The sequence below is a fragment of the Cucurbita pepo genome, chromosome LG07 (assembly GCF_002806865.2).
Source record: "Cucurbita pepo subsp. pepo cultivar mu-cu-16 chromosome LG07, ASM280686v2, whole genome shotgun sequence".
Lineage (NCBI taxonomy): Eukaryota > Viridiplantae > Streptophyta > Magnoliopsida > Cucurbitales > Cucurbitaceae > Cucurbita > Cucurbita pepo.
In genome coordinates this window covers 8,001,458-8,028,757 of record NC_036644.1, presented here as the reverse complement: position 1 = coordinate 8,028,757, position 27,300 = coordinate 8,001,458, and the positions used below count along the sequence as shown (strand labels likewise).

At 34.6% G+C, this 27,300-nt stretch overlaps 4 protein-coding genes across 10 annotated transcripts; 3 read left to right on the top strand and 1 right to left on the bottom strand.

Moving 5' to 3' along the window:
* Positions 1 to 332: 332 nt before the first annotated feature.
* On the bottom strand, positions 333 to 8,390 carry LOC111798790 (ATP-dependent DNA helicase Q-like SIM). 4 transcript variants are annotated; one of them, XM_023682122.1, is made up of 16 exons: positions 8,224 to 8,390; positions 7,330 to 7,929; positions 7,004 to 7,223; positions 6,804 to 6,914; positions 6,340 to 6,529; positions 5,752 to 6,088; positions 5,353 to 5,579; positions 4,919 to 4,975; positions 4,198 to 4,278; positions 3,905 to 3,968; positions 3,256 to 3,355; positions 3,090 to 3,173; positions 2,879 to 2,966; positions 2,534 to 2,641; positions 2,333 to 2,425; positions 333 to 735 (listed from the first exon to the last, which is right to left on the bottom strand). In XM_023682122.1, exons 2-16 carry the CDS (start codon positions 7,712 to 7,714, stop codon positions 409 to 411), a joined length of 2,472 nt encoding a protein of 823 aa, XP_023537890.1. In that variant the 5' UTR covers positions 7,715 to 7,929; positions 8,224 to 8,390; the 3' UTR covers positions 333 to 408. The 4 variants fall into 4 exon arrangements, with proteins under 4 accessions (XP_023537890.1, XP_023537889.1, XP_023537888.1 ...); XM_023682121.1 differs by having other exon boundaries at positions 7,330 to 7,882; XM_023682120.1 differs by having other exon boundaries at positions 8,268 to 8,390.
* Positions 8,391 to 10,241: 1,851 nt separating this feature from the next.
* On the top strand, positions 10,242 to 11,978 carry LOC111798488 (heavy metal-associated isoprenylated plant protein 36). The gene is made up of 3 exons (XM_023681666.1): positions 10,242 to 10,424; positions 10,550 to 10,625; positions 11,020 to 11,978. Exons 1-3 carry the CDS (start codon positions 10,353 to 10,355, stop codon positions 11,838 to 11,840), a joined length of 969 nt encoding a protein of 322 aa, XP_023537434.1. The 5' UTR covers positions 10,242 to 10,352; the 3' UTR covers positions 11,841 to 11,978.
* Positions 11,979 to 13,920: 1,942 nt separating this feature from the next.
* On the top strand, positions 13,921 to 20,559 carry LOC111798487 (cell cycle checkpoint control protein RAD9A). 4 transcript variants are annotated; one of them, XM_023681662.1, is made up of 11 exons: positions 13,921 to 14,139; positions 14,593 to 14,712; positions 14,794 to 14,902; positions 15,487 to 15,738; positions 15,885 to 15,997; positions 16,242 to 16,306; positions 17,062 to 17,312; positions 17,446 to 17,599; positions 18,392 to 18,432; positions 18,530 to 18,679; positions 20,239 to 20,559. In XM_023681662.1, exons 1-10 carry the CDS (start codon positions 14,035 to 14,037, stop codon positions 18,673 to 18,675), a joined length of 1,356 nt encoding a protein of 451 aa, XP_023537430.1. In that variant the 5' UTR covers positions 13,921 to 14,034; the 3' UTR covers positions 18,676 to 18,679; positions 20,239 to 20,559. The 4 variants fall into 4 exon arrangements, with proteins under 4 accessions (XP_023537430.1, XP_023537431.1, XP_023537433.1 ...); XM_023681663.1 differs by having other exon boundaries at positions 20,189 to 20,559; XM_023681665.1 differs by having other exon boundaries at positions 14,588 to 14,712.
* A 3,437-nt stretch (positions 20,560 to 23,996) lies between these two features.
* Positions 23,997 to 24,762, top strand: LOC111798486 (protein RALF-like 33). Its single transcript, XM_023681661.1, has one exon. It carries the CDS (start codon positions 24,145 to 24,147, stop codon positions 24,508 to 24,510), a length of 366 nt encoding a protein of 121 aa, XP_023537429.1. The 5' UTR covers positions 23,997 to 24,144; the 3' UTR covers positions 24,511 to 24,762.
* The last annotated feature ends 2,538 nt before the right edge of the window (positions 24,763 to 27,300 follow it).

The following is a 27,300-nucleotide window of genomic DNA, read 5'->3' as shown; positions in this document are numbered from 1 at the left end:
TTTTATTGTTTATTCTTATACAAAGTTGGTATAAAATGGACATGTATTTCGAGATCCAATTCTTAAAAATAAATTGAAGTATAACTTTTCAAAATATGTATTGAAGGTGTGCGAGTTGGATTCATTATTATATAAATCAAGATAAACGAGTAAAATCGATAACTAGTCTATCAAATATAAAATTGAATATTATGGCTAAAAGAACCCTAAATATTCATCATTTTTGTGTGAGTAAATCTGAACCATTAAACATTCAAAGGCTTATTGGTTCAAAATTTTGTTAGACATTTTTTAAAATTAAAAAACTAAATAGACACATAACCTATTTTCAAAATTTAATCACCAAACACCAAACTTACAAGTTGATTAACATTAACATTCAAGAACCATTATTCCGACATTGATTGATCACTTCTTGACTGACAGTTTAGCAGTTAATCTACCTCGAACTGTTTTCGTATCAGAGTTATGTTTTCTTGATTTCCTTTTTCTCCCCTTTCGTGGCCGTGGCTCTCGTGACCCGTCGACGAAGTGTCTCCGACGTTTAAGACGTTCTCGTCGTATGGCAGGATCTGCCCAGCCTCTGCCCCATTCTGAGAAGGATGAGAAGGATTTGGGTTTGGCCATTGAGAGGAGCATGTCTGCTTCAGGGCAAACATTGAATATTTGGTCATTTCTGGATAGAAACTCCAATCCCAGCTTGGTTGGCTCAGGGAATTTTATCTGAACATGGTTCTGCAGAAGAAGTCATGCTCAGAATGGGAATGAGAGTAGTAGAGAAAAAGTAGAAAAGAAGTCCATATAATATTAGCCAATAATAATAATAATAATAATAAATCAATAAAGGAAATTATTAATAGAGCTCAAATTATGTGTGTAATTTGGGAATGCCTCGAGGAACGAAGCAGTGAGGGGAAGTAGCTTGACTTGAAGAGGAGAGGGAGTAAGCAGCGAGAGGAAGTAGCTCGACTCGAAGAGGAAAGGGAGTAAATAGCTCGAGATCATTTCGAGGAGACCGCGGCTAGATCAAGACTAGGAGAGATCCCCAGGACGGGAAGAAATTGAATCCAACACTCGATCCATTGCTTCTACCCCTCCCCAATGCAGCCAGCCCAGGACCCAGATTCGGATTTCAGCCACTGTAGTTCAAATTTAGCCCGACGACCGAGTAAAGGTTGGGAGTGGACTACTCGGGTAGGATCTAAAACGATCCCACATTCCAGAAAGAACCAGACAATGGGAAGCCTTCGTTGAGTAATAGAAAGTGGGCCAGTCCCCGAAAAAACCTTGCCAACTATAAGAAATAGTTGTGGCTCAAAATCAGTTGTTCCTAGGTTCTCAGTAATGTGGCCAGTTAGCAGACACGAGGGAGGGAAGCGTTCAGAGAGGTTCGGGAGCTCCCCCCTCCAAAATGCCCAATAAGAGCTAAGAGCTACTCAGACAAAAAGCAAAAGATACTCTCCTCACTACAAAGGCCTTAAAGAAGAACAATTAACCAAGTCTCTCAAAAAGTACAACTATCCGAATCCAATGGTCCCCAACAAATCACCACCTCACTCACTATCACGAAATTACGCCATTNAAGCAAAAGATACTCTCCTCACTACAAAGGCCTTAAAGAAGAATAATACCAAGTCTCTCAAAAAGTACAACTATCCGAATCCAATGGTCCATCCAATCCTTCCTTTTTTCCTTCTCTTTAAGCATAGACGACTTTAGTGGCATGGAGCCGAGGTCTATCAACTATCATGTAAAGAATAATTACCAAAAAAAAAAACAAAAGACACCAAAAAGATGCTAAATATTTAGTTACATCTACTCACGATATTCCCTAAATTTATTGATTCCTTTCTAACCAAATTTTTTAATTCGTTGTTTTAATCATACTTGCCCATGAAATAGTCCATATGACTTTCAAATGTCTTCATTTAGTTCTTAAACTTTCAAATTCTGTATTAATCTCTAAATTTTATCTAAAAATTTGTACTAATACTTACTATTACTCAACACAACCTATTAAATGTAAATTTGTTCATGTTAAATNACTATTACTCAACACAACCTATTAAATGTAAATTTGTTCATGTGAAAAACTCTACAAAAAGGAAAACAAATGAGTCCATGACTAAAAAAGGTTTTTTATGCAAAATTTAAAGAAGTTCGAGGACTAAAATAGAATAAGTATGAAAGTTATAGAACAAGTGAATCTAGTAAAAACTGTTTGATGCATAAGGATGCAGGTATTTAAAGCACAAGACGAGAATCATTCCAAGGAAGAAAAAAGTTAANTTGTTCATGTTAAATAAGTTAATTATAATTGCCGATTACATACCCTGTTATCTCCTTCTTTCAAGTAACCTTTAGCTTCCAAAATTCTTGTAAGACCTCGCCACCAGAGCATATCAGTTGCCGCGAATTTCATAGACTGCATGCCCATGGAATGTAAATAATCAAAATGGTCTTAACTTGGAATCTTCTAGAACAGTTACAACATTAAGCAAACAAACATAAATCCAAAAAGAGTAAGCATCACCTGCTCTCTTACTTTACTGACAAACAACCTCAAACTTGGCTTCTCCCTGAATCTCTGTTTGACATCACCGTATGTGAAATCATCGTACAATCCTTCAAGTAAATATTGCTGTACATGAAATTAAACATTAGCTTATTATGATGATATTTAGAAACAATATGAGATTTTGAAATCATCGAATATCTCGTATGGAACTTCTCAAACACGAAAATAAAACATTAAATTGTGAACCGTGAGTTTCAGGACTGTGTACATACGTAGAGCTGGGGAAAAAGAGTTGGATAAAACTATAATCTGCACACAACAGGCTTAATAAAAATAAATATATATCATCAAAATACTTACATGATGAGCAGCAATGACCTGCATTAATATATTTGCTTCCTCCTTCAAATTCTGCATATTTGGAGGTCCTTTCACACAAACATCACACCTACAAAAGAAATTCCATCAATGAGTGTGGGAGAAATGAAGTCTGGTCAAGTTGATCTCTATGTGATGTATATAAATTACAGTGGCTTATTTCAGTAACGATAATGTACCAAATGTTACATACATGAAACACTTCTTGTGATCAAAAGACTCGCCAAAGTATTCCACCAGTTTCTGTGCCCGACAGTTTGTAGTGTTCATCCCATACCTGTGTGAATGTGAAAAGTAGAACCACTTTGATCAAATACCGCTTGTGGGGTGGAAGTAAAACTGCAAAGAGAAGTACATACCTGAAGCAATCAGACAGCATTCTATATGCTTGATTAGTTTGTTCTTCACTTCTTCGATTCGGCAAAAGAGATGGTATTCTTGTCAGGTTTGCAAATAGAACTGTTTATAGAGGTTGGAGATGTAGAAAAATTTCCAGGTTAACATGGAATAGTTTAAATTCTAACTATTACATAGTTACGAATAGCACAATATTTGAAAAATCCATCGCCATAGGCTGTAATTATCAACNACGAATAGCACAATATTTGAAAAATCCATCGCCATAGGCTGTAGTTATCAATAAACAGCAGCGAGATGAAATCAAATATATTAAAAAGAAGTCCTAAAATGAAACTAACAAGTAATGAAAAATGGAATTCTTAAGAGGCCACAACAGTTTTCATGCAACTTTATACTGTTCTCAATGTCCCTTTTCATGGGGGATCAAATTTTACTTTGATAAATGAGAATGAACTATGAATATTGATATCGGATAGTACAAGGATATATATATATATTTTTACTTGGGATCCTTGAAATCCTTCCACTCTAATACCATGATAGTAGAACTACCAATCCCAAAAATTTGAGTCAATAAATAGAGGCCAATTATTCGTTACTTTAGTATTAAAACTATGTGTCCTTTCAAAGAACTATTAATGAACTTACTACAATCTGCCAATTTCCCATCCCTTCCAGCACGACCAGCTTCTTGATAATAAGCTTCCAAACTCTGAAACCAAAGCAGTGGTTAAAGAATTTCGGAAGGTAACAGCTGGAATTGATATAAACAATAGAAAAGACACATTAAAATGCATACAGAAATTGAGCAAAGCAGACCACAATTAAGACAAATCCGTACAAACAAACTGATTGCAGAAGTTTTTCGCTTCTTAGACACAAAAATGACCGCACTAAGAAAGATCTATTATATCTAGTAAATTTGTAATTTGAATTATCACCTGAGGCCAACCATAGTGAATAATTCTCCGTACATTTGACTTGTCAATCCCCATTCCAAATGCTATTGTTGCAACTACAACCTGAAGAATAATGAAGCTGTCAATAATAATAAAGATTTAGAAAAACATAAAAATAATAAAATAATAAAAAACCTTGTGGATGTAATTAATTTTTTAAGTTATGAACGATGGCAAGCTGTGGCTAAAGATTGTTCAAAATTTGAAATTATTAAGGTTAAAAAAAGTGTACACTTCACTTAATCATAAATAATGTCAAATCCAAAGAAGAAATTTATTTAAGCTCCAGTTTTGGCGGTGATTGCTGACATTGAAGAATTATAAATGATTGGTTTATCACTAAGAACTAAGAAGCTCGATCCAAAGATCTCTCTGTCTCTCCCCACGAGACTGGGTGCATTAGATTTTGCAGAGTTGGCCATGTCATGCATGACTGAAGAAGCTAACTGTATTCGTATCAGAAGAAGCTAACTGAAACCTGCATATCACTTTGGAAAACGGTTGTACCCCGGACATAGCAGAAAGAAAAAATGTGCTGCTTAAACGTTATTCATATGTTTAAATTGGTAGGTAGAAATCTAACGGCTTACTTGCCTATAACAGGGGAATGTACAAAATTGGGGAGTTAAAGAAAGGTAGAGAAGGAAATTTAAAAAAAGGAAAAAAAAAAAAAGAAAGAAGAAAGTTACTATATTAAACAAACCTCAACATTGTTATCGTGAAAATCCTTGTGAACCGTCCTTAAATGGGATTTTGGAAGCTGGCAAGAAATAGAAAAGCACATTTAGTTTTATTTCGATAGCTCGTAAGAGAATATTATTCATCCATAATAAATTCTAGGCAAGAACTAAGGGTAATGGAGTACGATGCCATGCATAATAATGAACAGCTAGTGATGCTTGGAAAATTAACTCATGGAAAGATGGCGCCTAAAACACTTTCAAGCCTGACATGATCTCAAATAAAAGGATGAAAGTCTACAATAGAAACAAAACTTAAATATAGAAACTTTTAATTGATAAATTTTATATGCAAAGGGATCACAGGAAGTATAATGGACAGTGGGGGTCACAACTTAGTATGCGACAAACTTGACAGATATGAGCACAAATTTGGCACCGTATATAGCAAACATACCGATGCATTGTACGCAGCTGCCTTGACACCAGATTGACAAAGAAACTTTGAGACACTCAAAGTTTCTTTTCTAGTCGGAACATATACAATAGTTGGCCCTTGTTCTAGAGTCTCTCGACAACTTTTTAGTCTTTCTTCTGCTTTATCCAGCACATCAATCTCCTCCAACGATGCATCGACATCCCTGTCCTCACAAAGCAATTGTCCGCAGAACTCACCACATGCAACTGCATAATTTTCAAAAATAATAATAACTACAACTAAAAAAATAACCATGTAAGAAATTAAGCCCTTTCATGCTTGTTTTGAAGCCCATACATTACACAATTACTCATTGTCACGGGCTTCTAAAATTCAGATACAGTATAATGGCAAGAGTTTATACAGTAATGTCTGTACCATCCCAATCATCTACACTCTGAAAGACATCAACCTCGTTTTCCAAGTATTCAACAGACATTGTCCTTCCTGATGAGGAGGTTTGCAAACATTCTTCTTCAGAATCTATATCATCTCTATCTGAGTCAGAATCATCACTCTCCTCCACATCATCTGGAGACTTTCTGTCTGCCTCACGTAAAATATTGTCAGTTGAGCAATGTAATACACTGTCTAATTTGTGAGAGATTATAGTTTGTTTCTTGTTGCCAGATCTTCTATTTCCAGCATACATGTCTATAAGATCGCTGAAGTCCTTCCTATAAGAGGATGGTGAAGTTGTTTTACTATGTTTTACCTGAAAAGAAAGGAAATAAAAAAATAGGATTTGGAAATGAAAACAGGAATTATAGTTTGTATTTCGTGATATAAACTAAACAAAGCAGAAACAAACAGCAGTAAGATAGTAATCGCTAAAAGAAAATAAATGGACAAATTTGAATGGGAAATCCAAGTTTCCTCTACTTGGGAGAAAAATTAAAGGGGCTAAGATGAACTGGTGAATGAGTGATAAAATTTAAATTTTTGAAAATGAAGTGCAATACTCACGGAGAAGCGAAGATTTGGCCTGAAAAATGAAGTTAGAATAATCTTTGTTTCCTTTGACATACATAATGACTTTAAAATGTCTTCTCGAACTTGAACTGTGGCAGTTGCAGTCAATGCCATCAAAGGCACGTCAAATCTCAAAAATTTTAGGGTTGAAGAGCTGAAATTCTCTCGCAGAATAGACAAACGCCTGAAATTTCAAAGTGATGATGATAGTAAGTTTAAAAAAGCTAAGAAAGTTGTATGTTAAAAAGCAATGGGGCATAAATTGAAAACTATTCTAAATTTGGGCATCATTTTGGAATCTTTTTACTGAAAAGTTGGTAATAAAACGGACCCAAAACACATTATGCAATTAAAACTTATTTGTGGATGCAAGATAAACACAATCCACAGGGGATCAAAATGGATGAAAACACGAGGAATGGAAATAAACCAGTTGTCTAGTTCAGGAAAAAGAGAACCTGTAGTCTGGCCGGAAGTCATGGCCCCATTTAGAAACACAGTGTACTTCATCAATTGCAAACAATGCAATTCCACGAGTTTCAGCTAGCTTTTGAAGTGGTTGAATCAACCTGCAAAACATAAATTTAATCTTTCATTACATTTGCTAAAGAAAAAATATTTCTTCAACATTGGTCATTGATTTTTATGTGAAAATTACCTTAAAACTGTTTCTGGGCAAACATAGATAATGCTATATGCCCCTCCCATTGCTTTCTTTTCCACAGAACTGTCAGGTTGCCCAGACCCAAGAAAGCAGGCAGAAACCCCATGCTTTGCAAGTTTTAAGCATTGATCGTGCATCAAGCTTATCAATGGCGAAATAACAACCACCACCTTGCCTGTTAATAAAGCTGGGAGCTGAAAACAGATAGATTTCCCTGAAAGAATATGAAAAAGTGCAAAAGAGATTATCTTCCATCCAGTGCAATACTAACATTTCAAGCACGTAAAAGTGGAATGAGAACCTAACGAGCAAGGTCATACCAGATCCTGTTGCAGCAAGAACTAGACAATCTTGGTTGTTTAACCATGCTTCCAGAGCTTCCTTTTGGAACTTTTTCAAGAACGGATAGCCAAAATGCTTTTTCAGGAGCCTATTCAACTTCTTCTCCCAATCCAACAGGGTATCTGGTTCTTGTGACCAATCAACCAGATAAGAATCTGATTCAGCTTGAAGGTCACATATTCGATGCTCCTGAGTATCTTCCACGGGATAATGGGACACTTCTGGTTCGAAAATTGGAAGAACTGGTTCAGCTTCAGTCTTACTACGTTTACCCCTATTGGTTAGAGAAAAGTGATCCAGAATGCTAGACTGTCGCATTGGAACCAACAAAGACTGAGCTCTTTTTCCGCTTCGCTGAAGCATAGTGAGTTTTACCGAGATTTCTCTCCTACAACCCTACTTTGCTGTAGATAATGTATGATCAAGTTGCAACATGAAAGGCTATGTTTCACAATTTATACGACATGTTCCCTTTATCAAATCCAGCGTAGAACTCAAACTCAAACTTCACCGGCACTTGTAAACTTCAATCTGAAACACTCAGCAGCAGAAATATAAATTTCATTGGCAATCTACAACTGAAATTAAACAATACATTGCCCAAGTAAGGACATAATCAAATTGTGCAATCAGCAGAGTTATACAATTACCATTCAATCATTATAACATTCACATTCTTTGAGCCTTCCGACAGTTTCTTTAAACTCGAATTATTGACAAAATCTTGAAACAATTTAAAAAAAAAAAAAAAAACATATAAACCTAATTCTTTTCGTGACAAACAATCAGGATCATCAAACATAACGAACGCAGGCAAACGCTTGTAAAATGTAATGTAACTAGCAATAACATCGAAAGATTTAAGAGCATACTGAAAAAAAGTAGCTGATTCAGAGGACAATCCGATGCAACGTACAGATTATAACGAAGAATGACGGATTATAGCGAGAGATTTGATCGGAAATCCTCCCGATATCGGAAATTGAAGCAACGTTCTACACTGTCGCGCGCGAAAAGATTTGTAGCGGCAAAATTTTGGAAGCGTTCCGATCAGGTAAAATTAAACCTGGACGTCTCTTGTAAATCAGATCCTTCTTACGACGTCGTTTTAAGACTACTATTTCTATTCTAATTTCCAAAACATTTTTTTTTATCCTTTAATTTAAAAATTAGCTTTTATTTAATTAGTTTCTATTTTTAATAAATACTTCCAAAATTGTAAAAATTAATTTTAACGTTTTTTTAATTAAACAAATGACTCTATTAACATATCAGTGGGCATAGAAGTCGAGAAGACGAGTCATAGTTGCTGGGCAACGGTAATCGTGTTTATAATATAATGCAATATTACATTTTTATTTAAAACGCAGGGACTAAATAAAAATTACTCAAAAGGCGTGACTAAAAATGTAATATTTCAAAATATAAGGACCAAATGAAAATTTAAGTTCGTAAACGTCATGTGTTTTTTTCATGACTAAATTTGACGTCCAACGATGAAATCAATTTAAAAAATGCTTCGAACACAGGTTAATTTGTAATTGAACTATAATTTTTTGTAGGGCTAATTTGAAACGGGTTAAAAGAAATTGCATGCAACACCCTATAAAGTTTGTTATTTACCCTCACACCCTCTAACTTTTAAATTGATTAATTAGTCCTTAGATTTTGTTATAAACTTTTTAATTCATTCGGTAACTATCACGTATGGTGTAATTACTATGTAGTTTGAGGGTGATTTGTGCAATTTTAGAAAATTAAAAAATGGGTACTTTTCAAAAATATATTTACAAAATAGCCCTTAAATGCAGTATTTCAAAATAATAAGGACCAAACGAAAATCTAAACTCGTAAATAATGTGTATTTTTCTCAAAACTAAATTAAACGCGTTTAATGATGAAATTAATTTGAAAAATACTTCCAAAACTCATTAAATTTGTAATTTAACGACTATGATTAATTTAAAATATGTTAAAAAAATTGCATGTAACACCCTACAAAATTTGTTATTTATCCATCACACCCTTAAACTTTTAAATTGATTAATTAGTCCCTATATTTTGTTATGAAAATTTTAAAATATAAAAAATGAGTCATTTTCAAAAAATATTTGCAAAATAGCCCTTATTGGAATTAGCTACTTTTCAAAAACTAAACTCAAAAGTCATAGGTAAAAATGCAATATTTCAAACTATAAGGACCAAATGAAAATATAAACCCGTAAATGATATGTCGTATTTTTCTCAAAACTAAATTAAACGTGTTTAATGATGAAATTAATATAAAAAATACTTTAAAACATGTTAAAAAATTTGCATGCAACCCCTACAAACTTTGTTATTTATCCATCACACCCTTAAACTTTTAAATTGATTAATTAATTAGTCCCTAGATTTTGTTAATAAAATTTGTAAAATATAAAAAATGAGTTATTTTCAAAAAATATTTGCAAAATAGTCCTTATTATGGACCAAGGAATTAGCTACCTTTTCAAAACTACAAAAGTCATAGGTAAAAATGTAATATTTCAAAATATAAGGACCAAACGAAAATAAAAATCCGATGTGTTGTTTCTCAAAACTAAATTAAACGCGTTTAATGATGCATACTCCAAAAACTGATTAAATTTGTAATATAACAACTACGATTAATTTGAAATCCATTAAAAAAATTGCATGCAACACCCTACAAAATTTGTTATTTACCCGTCACACCCTTAAACTTTTGAATTGATTAATTAGTCCCTACGAAAATTTTAAAATATAAAAAATGATACCTTCTCGAAAAATATTTGCAAAATAGCCCTTATTATTTTTTAAATAATTAGTAATTATATACATTTTCAAAATATTTTCACCGATTCTTTCTTACAAAGGCGTCTCCATTTATTTAAAAAAAATACTTAAATTACCCTCGAAAGCATCTCCCTCTCTACAATATCGCTTTATCTCTCTCACCGTCTCTCTCCCAAGAACAGACCTCAGAGCTCCAGTGCCTTTAATGGCAGAACCAGAAGCCAAGCCAGAGCTTAAAGAAATTGAAGAACACGCGGAACCTCCTCTCGTATACAAGGTAGATTCATCTTAGTTTTTGAAAGTTCCTAAAGTTCCTTCTTCTACCTTTCGCTAGATGCCCTATTTTGCTTGACGCTTCTGTAATTCTTTTTGTTGTTGTTGTTGTTGTTCTGATTCTCTCAGACGTGGATTTTGAAAGTCTCGATCCACTGCGAAGCCTGCAAGAGGAAAGTTAAACGAGTTCTCAAGGACGTTGAAGGTTGATTTCGATGTTTCGTCCTCTTTGATTTTGCTGATGGAATCTTTCTCTTTCGTTCTGTGTTTTTGTTCCGTACTGAGATTTCTCTTTTGAGATTAATGCGTACTAGGCATCTTTGTTTCCGAGAAAATTGAAACAAGTTTTGATGATTCTGCTATGGCTATTTCATGAATCCGCATCCTCTTTCTCTACTCGAACTCGTTATTTCTTCTCTTTTTGGCATATTCGTTTGTCGATAACTTGATTTCTGTAACTAATGGCGATAGAAACAGTCAGAATTTTCTATCTCTCTTTGAAACTCGCTATTTTTCTCTTTGTTCTCAAATCGATTATCGTTGTTTCTCTGGAATACGGATTCGAGAATATCTGCTTAACGATGAACGTGACCTTTCAGGAGTTTACGAAACGGATATCGATTGGAGGCAACAGAAAGTAGTTGTGAAAGGTAACGTCGAATCGGAAACTTTGATAAAGAAATTGTTGAAGACAGGGAAGCACGCGGAGCTCTGGCCGGAAAATTCCGATTCCAAGGGAAAAAAGAAAGGAAAATCGAAGAAGAAAGAGAAACAAAGCGACTCTGAAAGCTCCGACGAAAGCAGCGGCCATGAAGACGAAAAGGAAAAGGTGAAATTAGAAGTCCAGGACCCGACGAAAATTGGAGACACCGCCGGGAAAATCACTGACGACGGCAGTGGTGGCCAAGCGAAGCAGCCTGGTTCTGCTCCGGTAGGCGACGGCCAAACCAGCGGCAGCGGAGGCAAAAAAAAGAAGAAGAAAAAGAAGAAGAAGAGTAGCGGTGGCGGTGGCGGAGGCAATGCCGGCGGTGAAGCTCCCGGTGATGCTTCAGCGATCGGAGCACCGCCGCCCGGTCCAACTCCGGGTCTTCCAGAACCCGGTCCACAACCCCTAACCGGCCCCCTTCCAATTCTAGCGAACGAGAGCTCTCCACGTCACTTCGTGACTCAATACGCACCACATTCCTTTACGCACCCACTTTATTCTGTGCGGTACAGTACAGCATACGCTACATGTTCTCAGCCCCAGCCCGAATCATATTATGCCACGCCGCAGCAATATTCCTATGCGCACGTGCATCCTGGAGTACGACACGAGTTTGACATCCCGCCGTCCGATTACGAGCCATATTCATCACAGCCGTCCGATTCTCTCGAGATATTCAGCGATGAAAATCCAAATGGGTGCTCAATCGTGTGAGAGAATTTTTGTTCGCCCAAATTACCATATTGAACACCGTAGATGCAAAATCTCGAACCACTTGTAGAGTATGTGGAGGGGTAGTTTCGTAAATCTCTCTTTTGGTATCATGGTATGTTCTGAATCCTCGAGTCTCTCNAAAAAAAAAAAAAAAAAAGTCGTGTATAAATAAATTAGGTTTATTTAAATCATATTACACGTTAAAGGTATGAAATTTGAATTTTTACTGTAATTATTTTATATTATTAAAGTCGGATAAATAATGATTTGAGGTGACGTAATATACCAGATAAATTCTCTAGATAATGATTTTTTTTAATAAAGATAAATAGATGTATGTGTATATATAATATTTTTAAATATTATTTAAACATTTATCGGTATGCGACTAAATCGATAACACTGAAAAACTTTGAAACGGGAACTAAATCATCGAGACATGTATATTATACAACTTTGTGTCAAAGCTCGTGAAATGTATTTACTAATACAACGGTTAATGGCTGACAGAGTACGTATTAAGATGCATAAGCGCGATAAGAGGTGACAAGAAGACGTACTCGTAGGGCTCAAAGAAGGGTTTTCTAATTTTAATAATAATTAAAAGCTCTAATAAACTAATTTGAAATTAAAAAAAAGTCGTAGATTCGATATCTCGTTGATGTTATATTAAAAAAAAAATGCATACGACATTAAATATGATTTAATTACATCATACCATGATTTTTTCTTATAATTTCTAGGAGCTTCGGTCTCGTTTATCTTATTCTATCTCGAATATGATTCCTCTTGTGGTCTATTATCAAAACACCCTTAAAATGTCAATTTGCCATACATTATTCTATTGACAATGAAGGTTAATATCGTAAATAACATAACGTTCCCGACACTTTCTAAAGGTCATCGGCGTTTTCCCTTTCTTTTTCTTTTTCACAATATTTGATTTGATTTGTGACCAATATCTAATGATAAAATTTAGAACAACAAACTAACAAAAATCAAATAAAGATAGAGAATAAAAAAGCATAAAGAACAATACCCACCAAAAATTGCCTTTAATATTCTTCTTTTTTTCCCCTCAATTTCTAGAGAGTTTATATTATTTTTAATATTCTCTTTGCTTTTATTCGTATTCTTCATTTGAGGACATCCTTTATTTATTATATATATCGATTCGGTTAATAAAATATTTAATCTTATTTTCAATATTTAGTTTGTAGTTTGTATTTTGTTTAAATGTTGTGAACATTAATGAAATTTGGACAGATCCTACTGATTTTTTATCTCACCTATGTTTTTTTGGACTTTCAATCTCACTTCCATTTCTTATTCTTAACCTGGTATTAGAGTCATGCCCTAAATTAGTCATATCAATAGAATCCTCAAATGTCGAACAAAGACTCCAAAAGAAAAAAGAGTCGAGGATCCTTGAAGGCATAGTAAAAAATGACTAAGACTCCAAAAGAAAAGAAGTCGAGCCTCGATTAAGGGAATGTGTACTTTGTTCGAGGGGAGGTGTTTGATGAAAGTCCCACATCGGCTAATTTAGGGAATGATCGTGACTTTACAATGAAATAATACTCTCTTCATTGGTTTGATGCCTCTTATGAAAACCTAAGGCAAAGTCATGAGAGTTTATACTCAAACTGGATAACATTGTACTGGAGAGTAAAAAAAAAAAACTTAGAGAGAGAGATTAAAAATAAAAAAATTGGTTTAGGGCTGACAAGTCAACTCAATAAACAGTTAAAAATAAAAAATTTGGTTTTTGGTTGACATTTTTTTATTAGGTCAACTCGATAAACATGAATATAGGGTTACGACCCAACCATGTTTATTATTATAAAAATTAAAAATATTTGAAGTCCGTAACAAATATTTTGATGTATTATGACATGTGAATATTTAATATTTAAATTTTACGGGACATTATTTAGTAACACGTATGCTAAATAAATAATATTTTTTAAAATAATTAAAAATAAAACAATGTGACGTCAAAATTAAAACGAGTAAAAATTAAAATGCCAATTTCAAAGATTTTATTTTATTTTATTTTTATTTCACAAAGCAATTTTGATTCACGAACCTCGAAACTTCGCGCAGTATTCTTCCTTCTTCCCGCCAATACAGAACCAGTGCGATTCCATTTCTCTCTCGGACTCGATCATCGGAAGCCGATAAAGTGAGATCAATGGAGTTTAGTCTGAGCGGAAATGCTCTCAAGACCTTCGCTCGTTCAGTCACATGCCTTGCTCGCATCGGAAACGAGCTCGTCATCCAAGCTTCTCCATCGCAGGTACTCGATATTCTCCCTTTTTCCTCAAGTTCTGCCTCCCTAGAATAGTTTAGTCAAAGATTCTCACATCGTTTGCATCTGAAGAAACAGTAAGCTTAATTTTAGTGCTAAATTTTGATGAGTTCAAAATTAGGCGGAGATATTTGTATTGTGCAAGCGATTCTGGAAACAGTGCATTGTTCGGTGAATTTATATCCAATTTATTGACCATTTATGCATGTAGAACGTGGTTAGCATCTTTGAGCGAAATTAACTTCTATACAGAAATGCAAATTTTCCTCTGCCCTTTGTCTGGAACCAAAATTGAGTGAACTTTGTTATGTCAATTTGTAAAATAAGATGGAAATGATGTAGCTAAAACCTTGAGGCTTGCTTAGCTTGTTGAGTTGTTTTGGTATGGAAATTATATGTAAGGATCAATTTTAAAGCTGATTGTTTTATTTTCAAGTTCAGTTGGCTTTTTACACCCTCAATGCATCACGGTCTGCCTATCAAGCTATAACATTTGAGCCCGGGTTCTTTGATACTTATGCCATTTCTGGTAATCAAGTGCAATGCAGTGTTCTTTTGAAGGTATGCATGATATTGTGCTGTATTGCATTCACTAACAGTACCTTAGCACCTATGCTTACTTATTATGACATTCCATGTCAGGCTGTCTGCTCTGTTCTTAGAACATCCATTGCTAGCGTAGACCATCTGAGAGTGCGGTTACCAGATACTTATGCATTGAAAATACAATGGAGTTTGGAATGCTTCAATGGTCAGCTGCCCTTTTATAGTTTATACGAGTACTCACGTTTATCTAAAAATCATGTTTAAATGATCTATGTTCATTGATACAGATGCCTACTAATTAAGAATGTCACACAATGACGACTAACTTACATGGTTCCAGTATGTTGACATTGGTTGATTATATATCCTCTGAGAACTACAACTAAAGAGTGCAACTAAAGCAAATCTAATATTTTTAGTATCATGTACGCTAAGCATAAACATCACTGCATCGTGTGCTGCAATTATGCTGGTAGTTATATTCAAAGATAGAGGGGCAATAAATGAGACCTTTGGTATATATATCTATAACAATGTCCAATAAGCGCAACAAAGTGATGCAAAGGTGAAAATGGACCATGATGATGTCTATTAATGTGTTCCATGTTTGCAATCCATCCGGTTATCAAGGGTCTAGATTACCCTAAACTTGTTAAAATTGGCCTACATAAAAGTGATGCAACAAGGATTATTGTTCTTACGAAATGATTTTGTGTTTTCAATACCATATAGTTTTATAGCTCCATGATAAATTTTCCTTTAAATACATCAATCTTGTCTGGCTTGCAGGAATAAAGAAAACATACTGCATTTCTTGCAACGTTGAGCCAGACATACAGCACCTGTCTCTTGACAGGAGACAGTTCCCAAGTGACTTAGTTGTGAGACCTCGAGATCTGAATCGATTACTCTCTAATTTTCAGTCATCCTTGCAGGAGATCACTGTTATTGCAACAGAACCAACTTCCTTACCTTCTGAAGCTGCAATTGAGATTGAAGGAAAGGCTGTTGAGCTTCGAAGTTATATAGACCCAACCAAAGGTGATAATGACAAGCCTAGATTAATTAATATATTTCACCTTAAAATTTTCCCCCCAATCAACTCCTTAGAGATGTTGACTCTTGAAAATTCGTTACATTCAATGGATCTACCAAAATATAGGTGATGCTCCATTCTTTAACTGCAGACAATGACGCGCTGCTTCATACTCAACTCTGGATAGATCCTATGGAAGAGTTTGTCCATTATTCTCACAGTGGAGATCCGGTAGACATAACATTTGGAGTAAAAGAATTGAAGGTACTTGTTGGACCTCACTTGTGGATTAATTCAATTTTTTTTTTTTTTTTTTGGAATGCTGCTCTTCTGATATTACTACCAACATTTTCTTCTATATGCTTTGTGGTGAGTTGATATTATTGTTGTTATTATTATTTTTACAATCTTGGGCTATATTTAGGAAGCACAATTAATTTAAGCTTATCTTTTTTGATACTCATGGCTTAGAAATTTTCTTTAAGCTACTTTCATCATCAAATTTCAGGCATTTCTTTCTTTCTGCGAGGGCTGTGAAGTTGACATCCATCTGTTTTTTGAGAAAGCTGGGGAGTAAGAATTGCACGTCTCTTGTTCTCTGACTTTTTTTTTTTTTGTTTATTTTTATTTATTTTTATTTATTTTGCTTCCTTTTTTTTGCATTCTTTTTAGCATTTAATTGTTGAGGTCCTCTGACTTCTAATTGGCATAGTGGTGCTGAAATACCAGTTCTGCTCTTCTAACNGTAAGAATTGCACGTCTCTTGTTCTCTGACTTTTTTTTTTTTTGTTTATTTTTATTTATTTTTATTTATTTTGCTTCCTTTTTTTTGCATTCTTTTTAGCATTTAATTGTTGAGGTCCTCTGACTTCTAATTGGCATAGTGGTGCTGAAATACCAGTTCTGCTCTTCTAACCGCTTGACTTAGGCATGAAAATATTTTGTTCATCTTTCTGGTTAGCACTTGGTAACTAGGATTCTGAATGAAATACAAAGATGAGAGCACAAAAAGGAAAAAAATGTACAAGATGTGCCTGAATGAGATTCATTTTATGGAACTGCGAGGTGTATTAATTTCTACATGGTTAAATGTTAAATGGCATGTAGATCTGGAGGAAAGTTATATACAGTTTTGACTCTTGTAGTCCATGGATTATTTGTCTTAGCTCCCACAGGAATTACGTCCATCCTCTTCTAAATATAAAAAGTAATTTCTCTAGCCTGGTCATTTAATTTTGATGCTACACTTGTTCTTATGGTGCAAGTAATTTTCCTACAAAGTAAACTTTGTTATTGAATATGATAGGATTTTGTATTTGGATGTGCAGGCCAATTCTATTGGCGCCAAAATTTGGTCTAGATGATGGGTCTGGTACAAACTTTGATGCTACACTTGTTCTTGCGACCATGTTAGTATCACAGCTCCATGCAGGAAGCCGATCACAGCCACCACAAGAGGCTACTACTGGACAGGGTGAATCTGATCACAGGGCTGGGTCCCAACCACAGCAGGATGGGCCCGGAGCTAATGTTTCTGGCCATCCATCTGATCATACCAGAATATGGTCTGAACTCTCAGGTCTCTGTTTTTATCCATGCCTGAACCTAGGCCTTTCATAACCCTGTCACAATATCTTTGGTTCTCTCATTTGAGTAGAAATTCGATAAAGAAACTGTTTTGTATTTAAAATCATCCTTCGACCCTTTTTTAGGAAGTGCACCAAGAAGTGGGAATGGTGCTGAAGGGCAGGTACAAGGCCAGAGCAATTTGAGTTCTTCTGAACAGATGGAAATTCAAAGGATTAGTAATGTACAGATTTCAAAAGCTGGGTGCGCTCAGGGATATAACCTTGTCGATCGTGCTAGGTATCCTTTACAATGCAACTTGTCTCCATAACGATTAGTTTTGAAGTGATAATCTGGTTGTGTTGTTTGTATGTGATGTCGCTTACAATTCTAATGAATTTCACACCAATGTGAATGTTAGTTTACTTAATAAAATCGGGTATGGTGACCCCATCTTTGCTGTAGGATTGAACATCTACCTTTCATCAAGAATATTCATAGTATTGGAACGTGATGTGGAGCTAACTATAATTTAGAGCCTTCAGTCCTATCCGACTAGATTTCTTTCTTTTTTTCGACTGGACTAGGTTTTGGAAACGGGATACTGACATCCTTGCCGGAAAACTGTCCTTTCACTAGCTATTATCGTAAAATGTTGTACTTCATACCTCACATAGTACTTGCTTGTCGTTGTTGTTTGGAAGAAGTGAACACTGAGAAAAGCATGAACTTGTATGTTGCATTTTTTTAAACAGAGATCTTACAACTAATATAAAACACCCAAAGAAGTGGGCAATTATTGAGTCAAGTATGGAATACATTAATGAAGTATGGGACCGGTTTCACCATTGATAAGACACAGCAAATTGAAAATAAGGAAGACTGTAGAGTTACCACTGTGTGCATATTAGGCGAGTATAAGGTTGAGGCATTTTCCTCTTCACCGTACAGAAACTGTACTATGTTGTAACTTATACATTGTTACTGTACTCACCTTAGAGAACATTTCTAACTTCTAGTTCGTCAAATATTATATTTTTTTTCCGGATATATTTACTTGTGGTTCTTAAGTAACTTGACTGTTTAATGTAGAGACCATTCTGTGGGAAGGGATCTAGGAAGAGAACATCAAGGTCAGTAGATACCTCATTATTCTTTTTCTTAACCCATCATATCTTATTACACCTGCTGCCAGTAACTTTTTCTTATTGGGCTACACGATACTTTCAGAGAGGTCTGATATTAACGGTCCTGCCGTTTCTCAACATCATCCCAGTAACTGGGTAGATGAAGAAGATGAGGATGATGACAACGATGATGGGGATGATAACGAGTTGTGTGTTCAGTCAACTCCACCATACTATGAAGAACACTAGAAAGGTATTTCTTTTTTTTGTCTAAATTGCATGTTGCATCTACTTTTTTGTTGGCTCATGAACCTAATTAGATTGTTGAGCCCTATCTCGTAATTTCTTCCAATCACATATATTTTTTGTTTGACTCTGCTTATTGGTTGGAAGTCTAGCAATATGGTCCCTGTTTGTTTTGAAATTAGCTGAACTATGCTACTGTTTGAGGTGTGACATGTACCTTTCCTATCAACTACATAATAAAACTATTGCGATTGAGCTTATTTACCACTTAATCAAGGTAGACCACGAGCCCTCATAACAGATGTATTTTCCCTAAGGATTATTTTTATGTTTTCTCTCCCCTCTTTTTATCTATAATTGGAGAGCTCTTTCTATAATCTCTACTAATCATGTGGCAACGCTTGACACTGCTATACTTGGTGGTGAAGGTAACTCATGGAATACTAGATCGTAGGTAGGTGGTCACTACGACCTGAACTCATTCCCTCTAAACCCTTTATTATATACACGACTTTTATTGAGAAAAAAAACCTTGATTTAGGTAATATTTGTGTAATCCCATTAAATAATAGAAATAGTTAAATCTTATTATATTGTTACTAGTGATTAGAGATTTATATAGATTTATCTTGTCTTGTTACCTATTACCTATTACCTATTACCTATTACCTATTACTAGAGATTTATTTAGATAGATTACCTAATATCTAGTAAATCTAGATTTAGTTAGCCTTTCTTTTAGTTTGTCTTTATAGGGACATGTAATTCTTTAGAAAAAAAAAAAGAAAAAGAAAAAGAAAAAAAAAACCTAATTTAGATCGGTCGTACACCCTCATACTGACCCAATATGGAATGGTAAAGACCTATCTAGGATGAAAGCATGTAAAAGGGGTTTGAAATGGGCATGCAACCATGGACAACACGTCTTGGACAAGCAAGACCGGAATATCTATCATGTGGCCATTGACAACATGCCTTGGACATGCATGACCGTGACATCCTCCCCCACTCAATTGGTTGACGTCCTTGTCAACCGACCCGATCAAGCAAGACTAGGACATCTATCATGCAGCCATAAGCAACATGCTTTGGACAAGCGTGATCGTGGTACCAGTTAAACAGGAGGTTAAATCAAATGTATTTTTTAAAAATATTTTATTATTTTATATATGTGAATGTCTGTATCAGTTTGTGCAGAGTTTAACTCTCCGACAAGAAGAAAAAAGCAAGCTAATTTAGACCTTGCTACATTTGGTTGTCAAAGTTGGATATTAAATTCTAAGTAGGTGGCTACTATGAGTTTTTGTTTGTTCCAAAACTTTTATTATTTACATAACCCTTATTGACCACTATATAGGTGGTTAAACAAATTCTTTTGTAGTTGGCCATTTTCCATTTCTCCAGCATTATTGAATCACATTTTGTACTGTTTGACCAATATCACACATAACCAGTTGTCTGATTTCTACACTCTACTCATGCATGCATGCCTGCCTGCCTGCCTGCATATTGACAGGGTAGTCACATACCAATTCGACAACATAATTCGTACGACGTTAAATGCAGGGCCCGACTTCAGAAGACACCAACACGGATGGCTCAGTCCTATGGAAGTGTAGCGTAACATCAACCTGGGCGTGAGAAGAAGATGCCAACTCCCTCAACTCCCTCTCATTTAGCTGGTGGTTTGTGCATCCTTGCCTTAATCATTGGGTCAGTTTGGTCATATACTGTTCATCTTTTACCAGTTCCAGTTAAGTTGTAAACAGAATCAGCTGTTGGTTTTGGGGTCTTTTGTACTTTCTTCTTTTGGATTGATTTCAGGTATTTTTTGTTGGGCGGGAATGATCATGAGTTTATAAGCAAAGAATATTATCTCTATTGGCATGAGACCTTTTGAAGAAGCCCAAAGCAAAACCCTGAGAGCTTATGCTCAAAGTGGACAATATCGTACAATTGTGGAGATCCGTGATTCCTAACATGGTATCAAAAGTGACTAAAGTGTCAAACGAACGGTGTACCTTTTGGGGGAGCCTAAAGCAAAACCATAAGAACTTATCCACAAATTAGACAATATCGTATCATTGTGGAGATCCGTGATTCCTAACATTTTTTAATGTCATCTTATAGATACGATGGAAATTCCGGAAAAGCTGGAAGAGCAAAAGCTTTTTACCGGAGAAAAAAAGAAAAAGCCTAGTGAGCCATCCTTCTTTTAATTCTCACTGTTAATTCCTCATTTAGTCCTGTTTACTTGATTGCTTGATTGATTTCTCTCATTTTTTTTTTAATAATAAATTTAGTTTGTTTTTTTCGTCTTTAAATTAAAAATTTAAAATGTGCGTTGAAGTCTTTGAATTTTCAATTTTGTACTTGATAAGTTATTAATATGTTTTTTTTTAAAAAAATTTACTTGTGTGATTTTTTTAACGAATTTTTTTTTTCCTTCTGTTTATTGGTCTTTTAAAAAAATTGTTGTTTTAAAATTTTTCATTTTTAAGATAACTTATATTAAAAAAGTATTAAAAAGATAACAATGAATTATTATATTTTATAGGCAAAAAAATATATAATGTTTTATTAACATAATTTTTTAAGAATTTAAATATTAATATTACCTCTTTAATAATTTAAAATAATTAAATAAACAACTGGAAAATGGAGGTGTGTAATAAATGAAGAATAAATAATTTGATTAGGTAAAAATAATTTGAATTATTCTATATTTAATTAATTGCAATATTACTTACTATAATTGATTTTGGTTTAATAAGAAATAAATGATTTGAATCGACATATTAAGTGAGAGAATCATAATTGGAGGGTAAAATAGTAACACAATATAACAAAAATATCCATCAAATCTAAATGTGGAAATTTTGAGAAATAATGAGTTTATATTCAGTTTAAATTCCATTTTAGTTTATATAATTATAAGTTATTTATTTTAGTCCTTTGTATTTTGAATAAATTTCAAAATTAGTCCCTACCTTTATTTAAAGTTAACTTTTATAAAAAATAATTATGCAAAAAATAATTAAAATTAGGAGAAAGGATAATAACGATTATTAAAAAAAAATTCAATTTTAAGTTTTATTGAAATTATAGGGACTAAATTTTAATATTTGAAAGTATACCGGACTTAAATAATATTTTAACCTTAAATTTACATTTATCCAAACTTAAATTTTTGGGTTGAACTATATACTGGGCACTAAAAGATAAAATGAGAGAAACCATGAATAAAAAAAGATAGCTCGTGAATTTATTCATAGCTTATTATTCATAATAAGAGTATAAAATATTACTTTTTATATGAAATAAAATGAATTCTGTAGAAAAATATATAATTATGTATATAGAAAAAGATAAATATATTCTTAGCTTGTCCATTTTAATTTTCATTTTCTTCCAATTAAAGACAAAATTTTGAATTAAAAAAAAAAAAAAAAAATATATATATATATATATATATATATTCTTAGCCCTTTTAATAAAGCTTCCAATTATTCGTCCTTCCTATTTCCCACCTACTTTTTAGTTACCAAACGTTTGGATTCATTCACAAATTTGTTTAAATGGGATTTAACCCATTATTATTATTATTATTATTTATTAAAATTGATATTTATTTATGCCATTTTTGCCCTTGCTCCTTCAGCTTTATTTCCATTTGGGTCCTTTGTTTGTCTATGTGCATTTATAGATCAATGCAAACGTATTGTATGATGCTTAGTAATGGTATTTTTGTCTTTTCCATTGCTTTGAATTTTTTTTTTGTCATTATTTAATTTTCCTATTGAATACAAAAAAATATTAGGATTTACATATTTATTAAATATATTATAAAATAAGTATTTTAATTTTTAATTTTTAAAATATTTTTTTAGTTGATGACACGGATCTTAAGTTGGTTGGGTGGGTGACTCAAACAACCTAGATAGAGTTTACGCCCAACCCAACCTGAAAGTAGATTGAGTTGGATTGTCGGGTTGTTTTTTTAATAGCTAAAATTTTATAAAACTCAAAAATCAAATATTCACAAGTCACAATGTATCACTAACGTTAGTTACAAACTTCAAATATTTTTAATATTATAATAATTAAAAAAAGTATGGTAGGGTAGGGTTCGATTGTAACCATATTTTCGGGTTGGTCAGGTTGACCCGATAAAACACGTCAACACTCGAACCAACTCAACCCAACCCAAATCGAAAAAAATATAATTCAATCATATTTTTATCATTTGGGTTTGATAATCCAGGTTGATCGAGTTCTCGAGTCATTTCAACGTTATTTTGAAATGGTAAGGTGTAAAAAAAAAATAAAAAAAAAATAAACAATTTAATTGATTTTTCCAATTTTAATAAAAAAAATAAAAAAATTGCGCAAATTTGTAATTTATATTCCATTCAAGCCTTAATTTTACGCTGTAAAAAATAAACAAACCACTTTATTAAATATAATAAATAGTTGAAAGTTGACGGTAACGGAGATAACGGAGCAATTGGTGGTGGGGAGTTAGGTGAAAAAGAGAACCGCAAAAAGAAAAAGCATGGAATAAACGCGTTTCAGTTAACAGATTCTTTGACGGACTTTAAAAATAATTTCCTCTTATTTTCTTTTTTAAAAAACAATTAATTATTAATAAGTTGTATTTATTTATTTAAAAAAAAAAAGCCATTTCCTTCTCACCAACAATGGAAGGAAGACAGCCGGTCAACTACATGCTGTGTATTCGGTGGAACTTGAAAAGTCCAAAATACCCCCATAGTTTTGTTTTAATTACCAAGTTGACATTGTTAGGTGGCTTACAAATAACGACATAATTAGCATAAATTTTATTTTTTAATTATATGAAAAATAGAATTTTTAGTTTTAGTAGAAATAAATCACATTTTCTATTTATTTTTTTAGGGATCGGAAGGGGTTTCAAGAAATTCGTGAGGGTCGGGGTAGGGGTAGAGTAGGACCTATTTAAACGGAGATTCACGACTCGACTCGATTCGAGACGGTTCCCACAGGTTAAATGGACTTTTTTGTCCTCTTATTTCATCGTTTGAGCTCAATTTTGTATCATTTATGAAATGATCGGAGTTCGACCCTAGATGCTAGTATAATAAACAAGCTATATGAACATTCAACCTAAAACGACACCGTTTTGCACGAGTTTGTTAATATTTCTCCACGAGTTGGTACTTGGGTGGAGTCGTTATCCCATGACGTCATAACAAAGACTAAAGAATGGCATATTCGTTATTAAGTGGAAATATAAGGGTAGATTTTCAGACCACGTTCTAAATAAGTCTTTCAATTGGCTTCTTTACTGCTCGCTTTTTCTGTGCTAAAGAAGAAGAAGAAGAACCCACCGACGAATCGCCGGAGCGACTGCCGGAGCTGAAGAAACCGTCAATTCCGAGGAGACTTCAGATAGAGAAAGAGAGAGAGAGCAGAGAGAGATCTTGTTCTTGCATGGCAATGGCCGGATTCAATTCCTCGACATTCTTCCTGATCTGCGCCGCTGTGTTTGTGGTCTTCAGCTGCTCCTCAACCGCCGTCCACGGCGGCCTCGGGATCCACCACAGCCTCGGATGGATTCCTAACCAATCGACCTGCAAAGGCACAATAGCGGAGTGTTTCGGCGGAGAGGAGTTCGAATTCGATTCGGAAATCAGCCGCCGTATCTTGGCCACCAGTCAGTACATCAGCTACGGCGCTCTGCGGAGGAACACCGTGCCGTGCTCGAGACGCGGTGCATCATACTACAACTGCCAGCCCGGAGCTCAGGCTAACCCTTACAGCCGTGGATGCAGCGCCATTACAAGGTGCAGGAGTTGAGTAATTTGTTTGTACTCTCTGTTTAATAATCTCTTTCTCTCCTTTCAATGTTCATTGATCTTTTATTTTTTTCTTCTTTCTTTCTTATCTTTTTCTCTTTTTTGAGATTGCTTTGGTTGTTATACAAATTGAAAAGGGGAGATTGATTATATAATGTCGTCGTTGTCGTTATTGTAAGTGATGAAAATTGTTGTGCTCAATTAATTATATATATATATATATATATCTTCTCAATAATGTGATATTCTATTACTGGCTGGGATTTCTTTCCTCTTTCTTTCCTTTTGTCGATTGAAGGGAAAAGAGATTCTGCAAAGAGATTGAAGAACAAGAAAGGCTGTAATGGCTGGAATTAAGGAGAATTATGGCTCCCATCATGAGATAAGAGTAAGAACAAATTCATCAGTTGTTATAATTAGTATATTTCTCTTATAGAAACTGTGAAAGATTGTGTTTCTGATGCTGTTTTTGGGTTTAGATTAACTTTACAATGCCAATTTCTTTCCATTTTGGGTTTTGATCGGCTGACCAAACCATTTCCTTTCATTTACTTGTTTTTTTCTCTCTCTGTTCTCATCTGTTTATGGTAAAGAATCTTGAACTCTTTAGGAAAAATATTTAGAGAGGGAAGTTTTCCTTGAGAAATCATACCATACTACTGATTTGATTCTTGGTGCTCTTGAATTGGCTATCATGTTGAGGTTGGGTACTTTTCTTAGAACTTTCATTATATTGAATTTGTAACCATATGTATATGTCTATGCATTGATTATGGTTTTACTTAGTTTTAGTATGATATTGAGGATAATTGTGCATTGTAGAAGTAAAATGACTTCCTTGGATTGACCTAATGATCGAAAGGGCGAACCATATGTTCTTGAGTTACGGTTTCAATCTATGGTGTTGGTGGTTATCTATCTAGGATTTCCCGTTGTTATCTGAGGTTTGTTGAGATGTACATGATGTGGATGGGACATCATATATATATAACTCAAATGTGTTAAAGATTCACGAATCTCCACAAGATAATGTCCACTTTGAGTATAAACTCTCGTAGCTTTTCCCCAAAAGGTCTCGTACCAATGGAGATATTTTCCTTATAAACTCATGATCAACCCCTTTTGTTGAGAATTGTTGGGAGAGAAGTCCCACATCGACTAATTAAAGGGGTTGATCATGAGTTTATAAGGAATATCTCCATTGGTACGAGGCCTTTTGGGGAAAAGTTATGAGAGTTTATGCTCAGAGTGGACATTATCATACTGTTGTGGAGGTTCGTGAATCTTAATACATTTGAGTAGAGATAAAAGATATGCTTGTCTGAGTTGTTTAGACGTGAAGCATGGAGCGTTAAGGTTAAAAGTGTCAGCTTGAATACAGAGATCCCGAATAATTGAGGGTATGATTAGGCTTCTTGGACAAGGGAGTTGAATTTGATTCAAATTTGAGAAGTGGTTGTGATGTCCTATTTGTTGTTTTTGATTTGACATCCAATTAGAGCTTGGTATGATTTTGACATGTCAATTTTCTATTTCTCTTCTCCATGAAGATATGAACACCAAATCTGGATAGCCTCTCCATATTTGACAGGACCCATTTCCAACATCACTGATCAAACTCTACTACCCATCATGTTGTTTGATAATTTGAATGTGACAAAACATATCTCATTCCCAAATTCAGTTTAGATCTGATATAAACTCATGTAGATGTCTCGAGACGCGTTTGTCGATCTCGAAAACAAGGGAAAATGGAATAAACCCGAGTCCCTTATAGCCCTTTCTAGATCTTACACAATTTCTTTTGGTTGATTTAGCTGATAGGTAGGAAAGATGGTTGAGGAGTTTCATATGGGATCTTGTAGGATTTGAATCTGCAGCACAATCTTTTGATTTTGATTTGAATGGGTCACAGATCTAACTTGTCCTGCTGGGTTTGTTCATCCTTGTGTGACATCGATCTCGATATATGAATTTGAGACCGAGTAGACGATCCAACAGCTCAATGAGAGCGATGTCTACATGATATTCTCGGGGTGGATCTATTTCTGGCTTGTGTTCTTCCATGTAGTGTTTGTTTGGTTCATGACCTTGAGGAGTTTCATATGGGATCTTGTAGGATTTGAACCTGGATTTTGATTTGAATGGGTCAATATCTGACTCTTCATCCTTGTGTGATGTCGATCTCGTTATATGAAGTTGAGACCGTGTAGACGATCCAAATAGCTCAAAGTTTTAAGATCCCACATCGGTTTGAAAGGGGAACGAAACATTCCCTTGTAAGGGTGTGGAAACCACTCCCTAACAGATATGTTTTAAAATCTTGAAGGGGAAGCCCAAAAGGGAAAGTCCGAACAATATCTGCTAGCGGTGGGCTTGAACAGTTACACAAAGAGAGCAACGTCTACATGATATGCTCGGGGGTGAATCTATTTCTGACTTGTATTCTTCCATGTAATGTTTGTTTGGTTCATGACCAAGTTAATTAATGGTTGGGCCATGACACCCTAGCAGTCACCTAACTGTTGCACATTGTGGTTCCCTTTACAACCAGAAGTTGTACGAATCACCTTTTAAGCATCACTCCTCTCTTTGTTGTCTGTCTTTCCCTCCATGGCAAAGGGCATCGAATGCCCTCATTTTGGTCCGTTCATATTGGGTCGTTTTTTTCAAATAGTTCGAGTGAGTTTGACGTATCCAAAGTGCTTCTCGGAGTGCTTCTAGAACAAATACTTCACAGAGGATTCGCCTCACCAAACTCATTATTAGTATGTTTGAGGAAAAGATCATG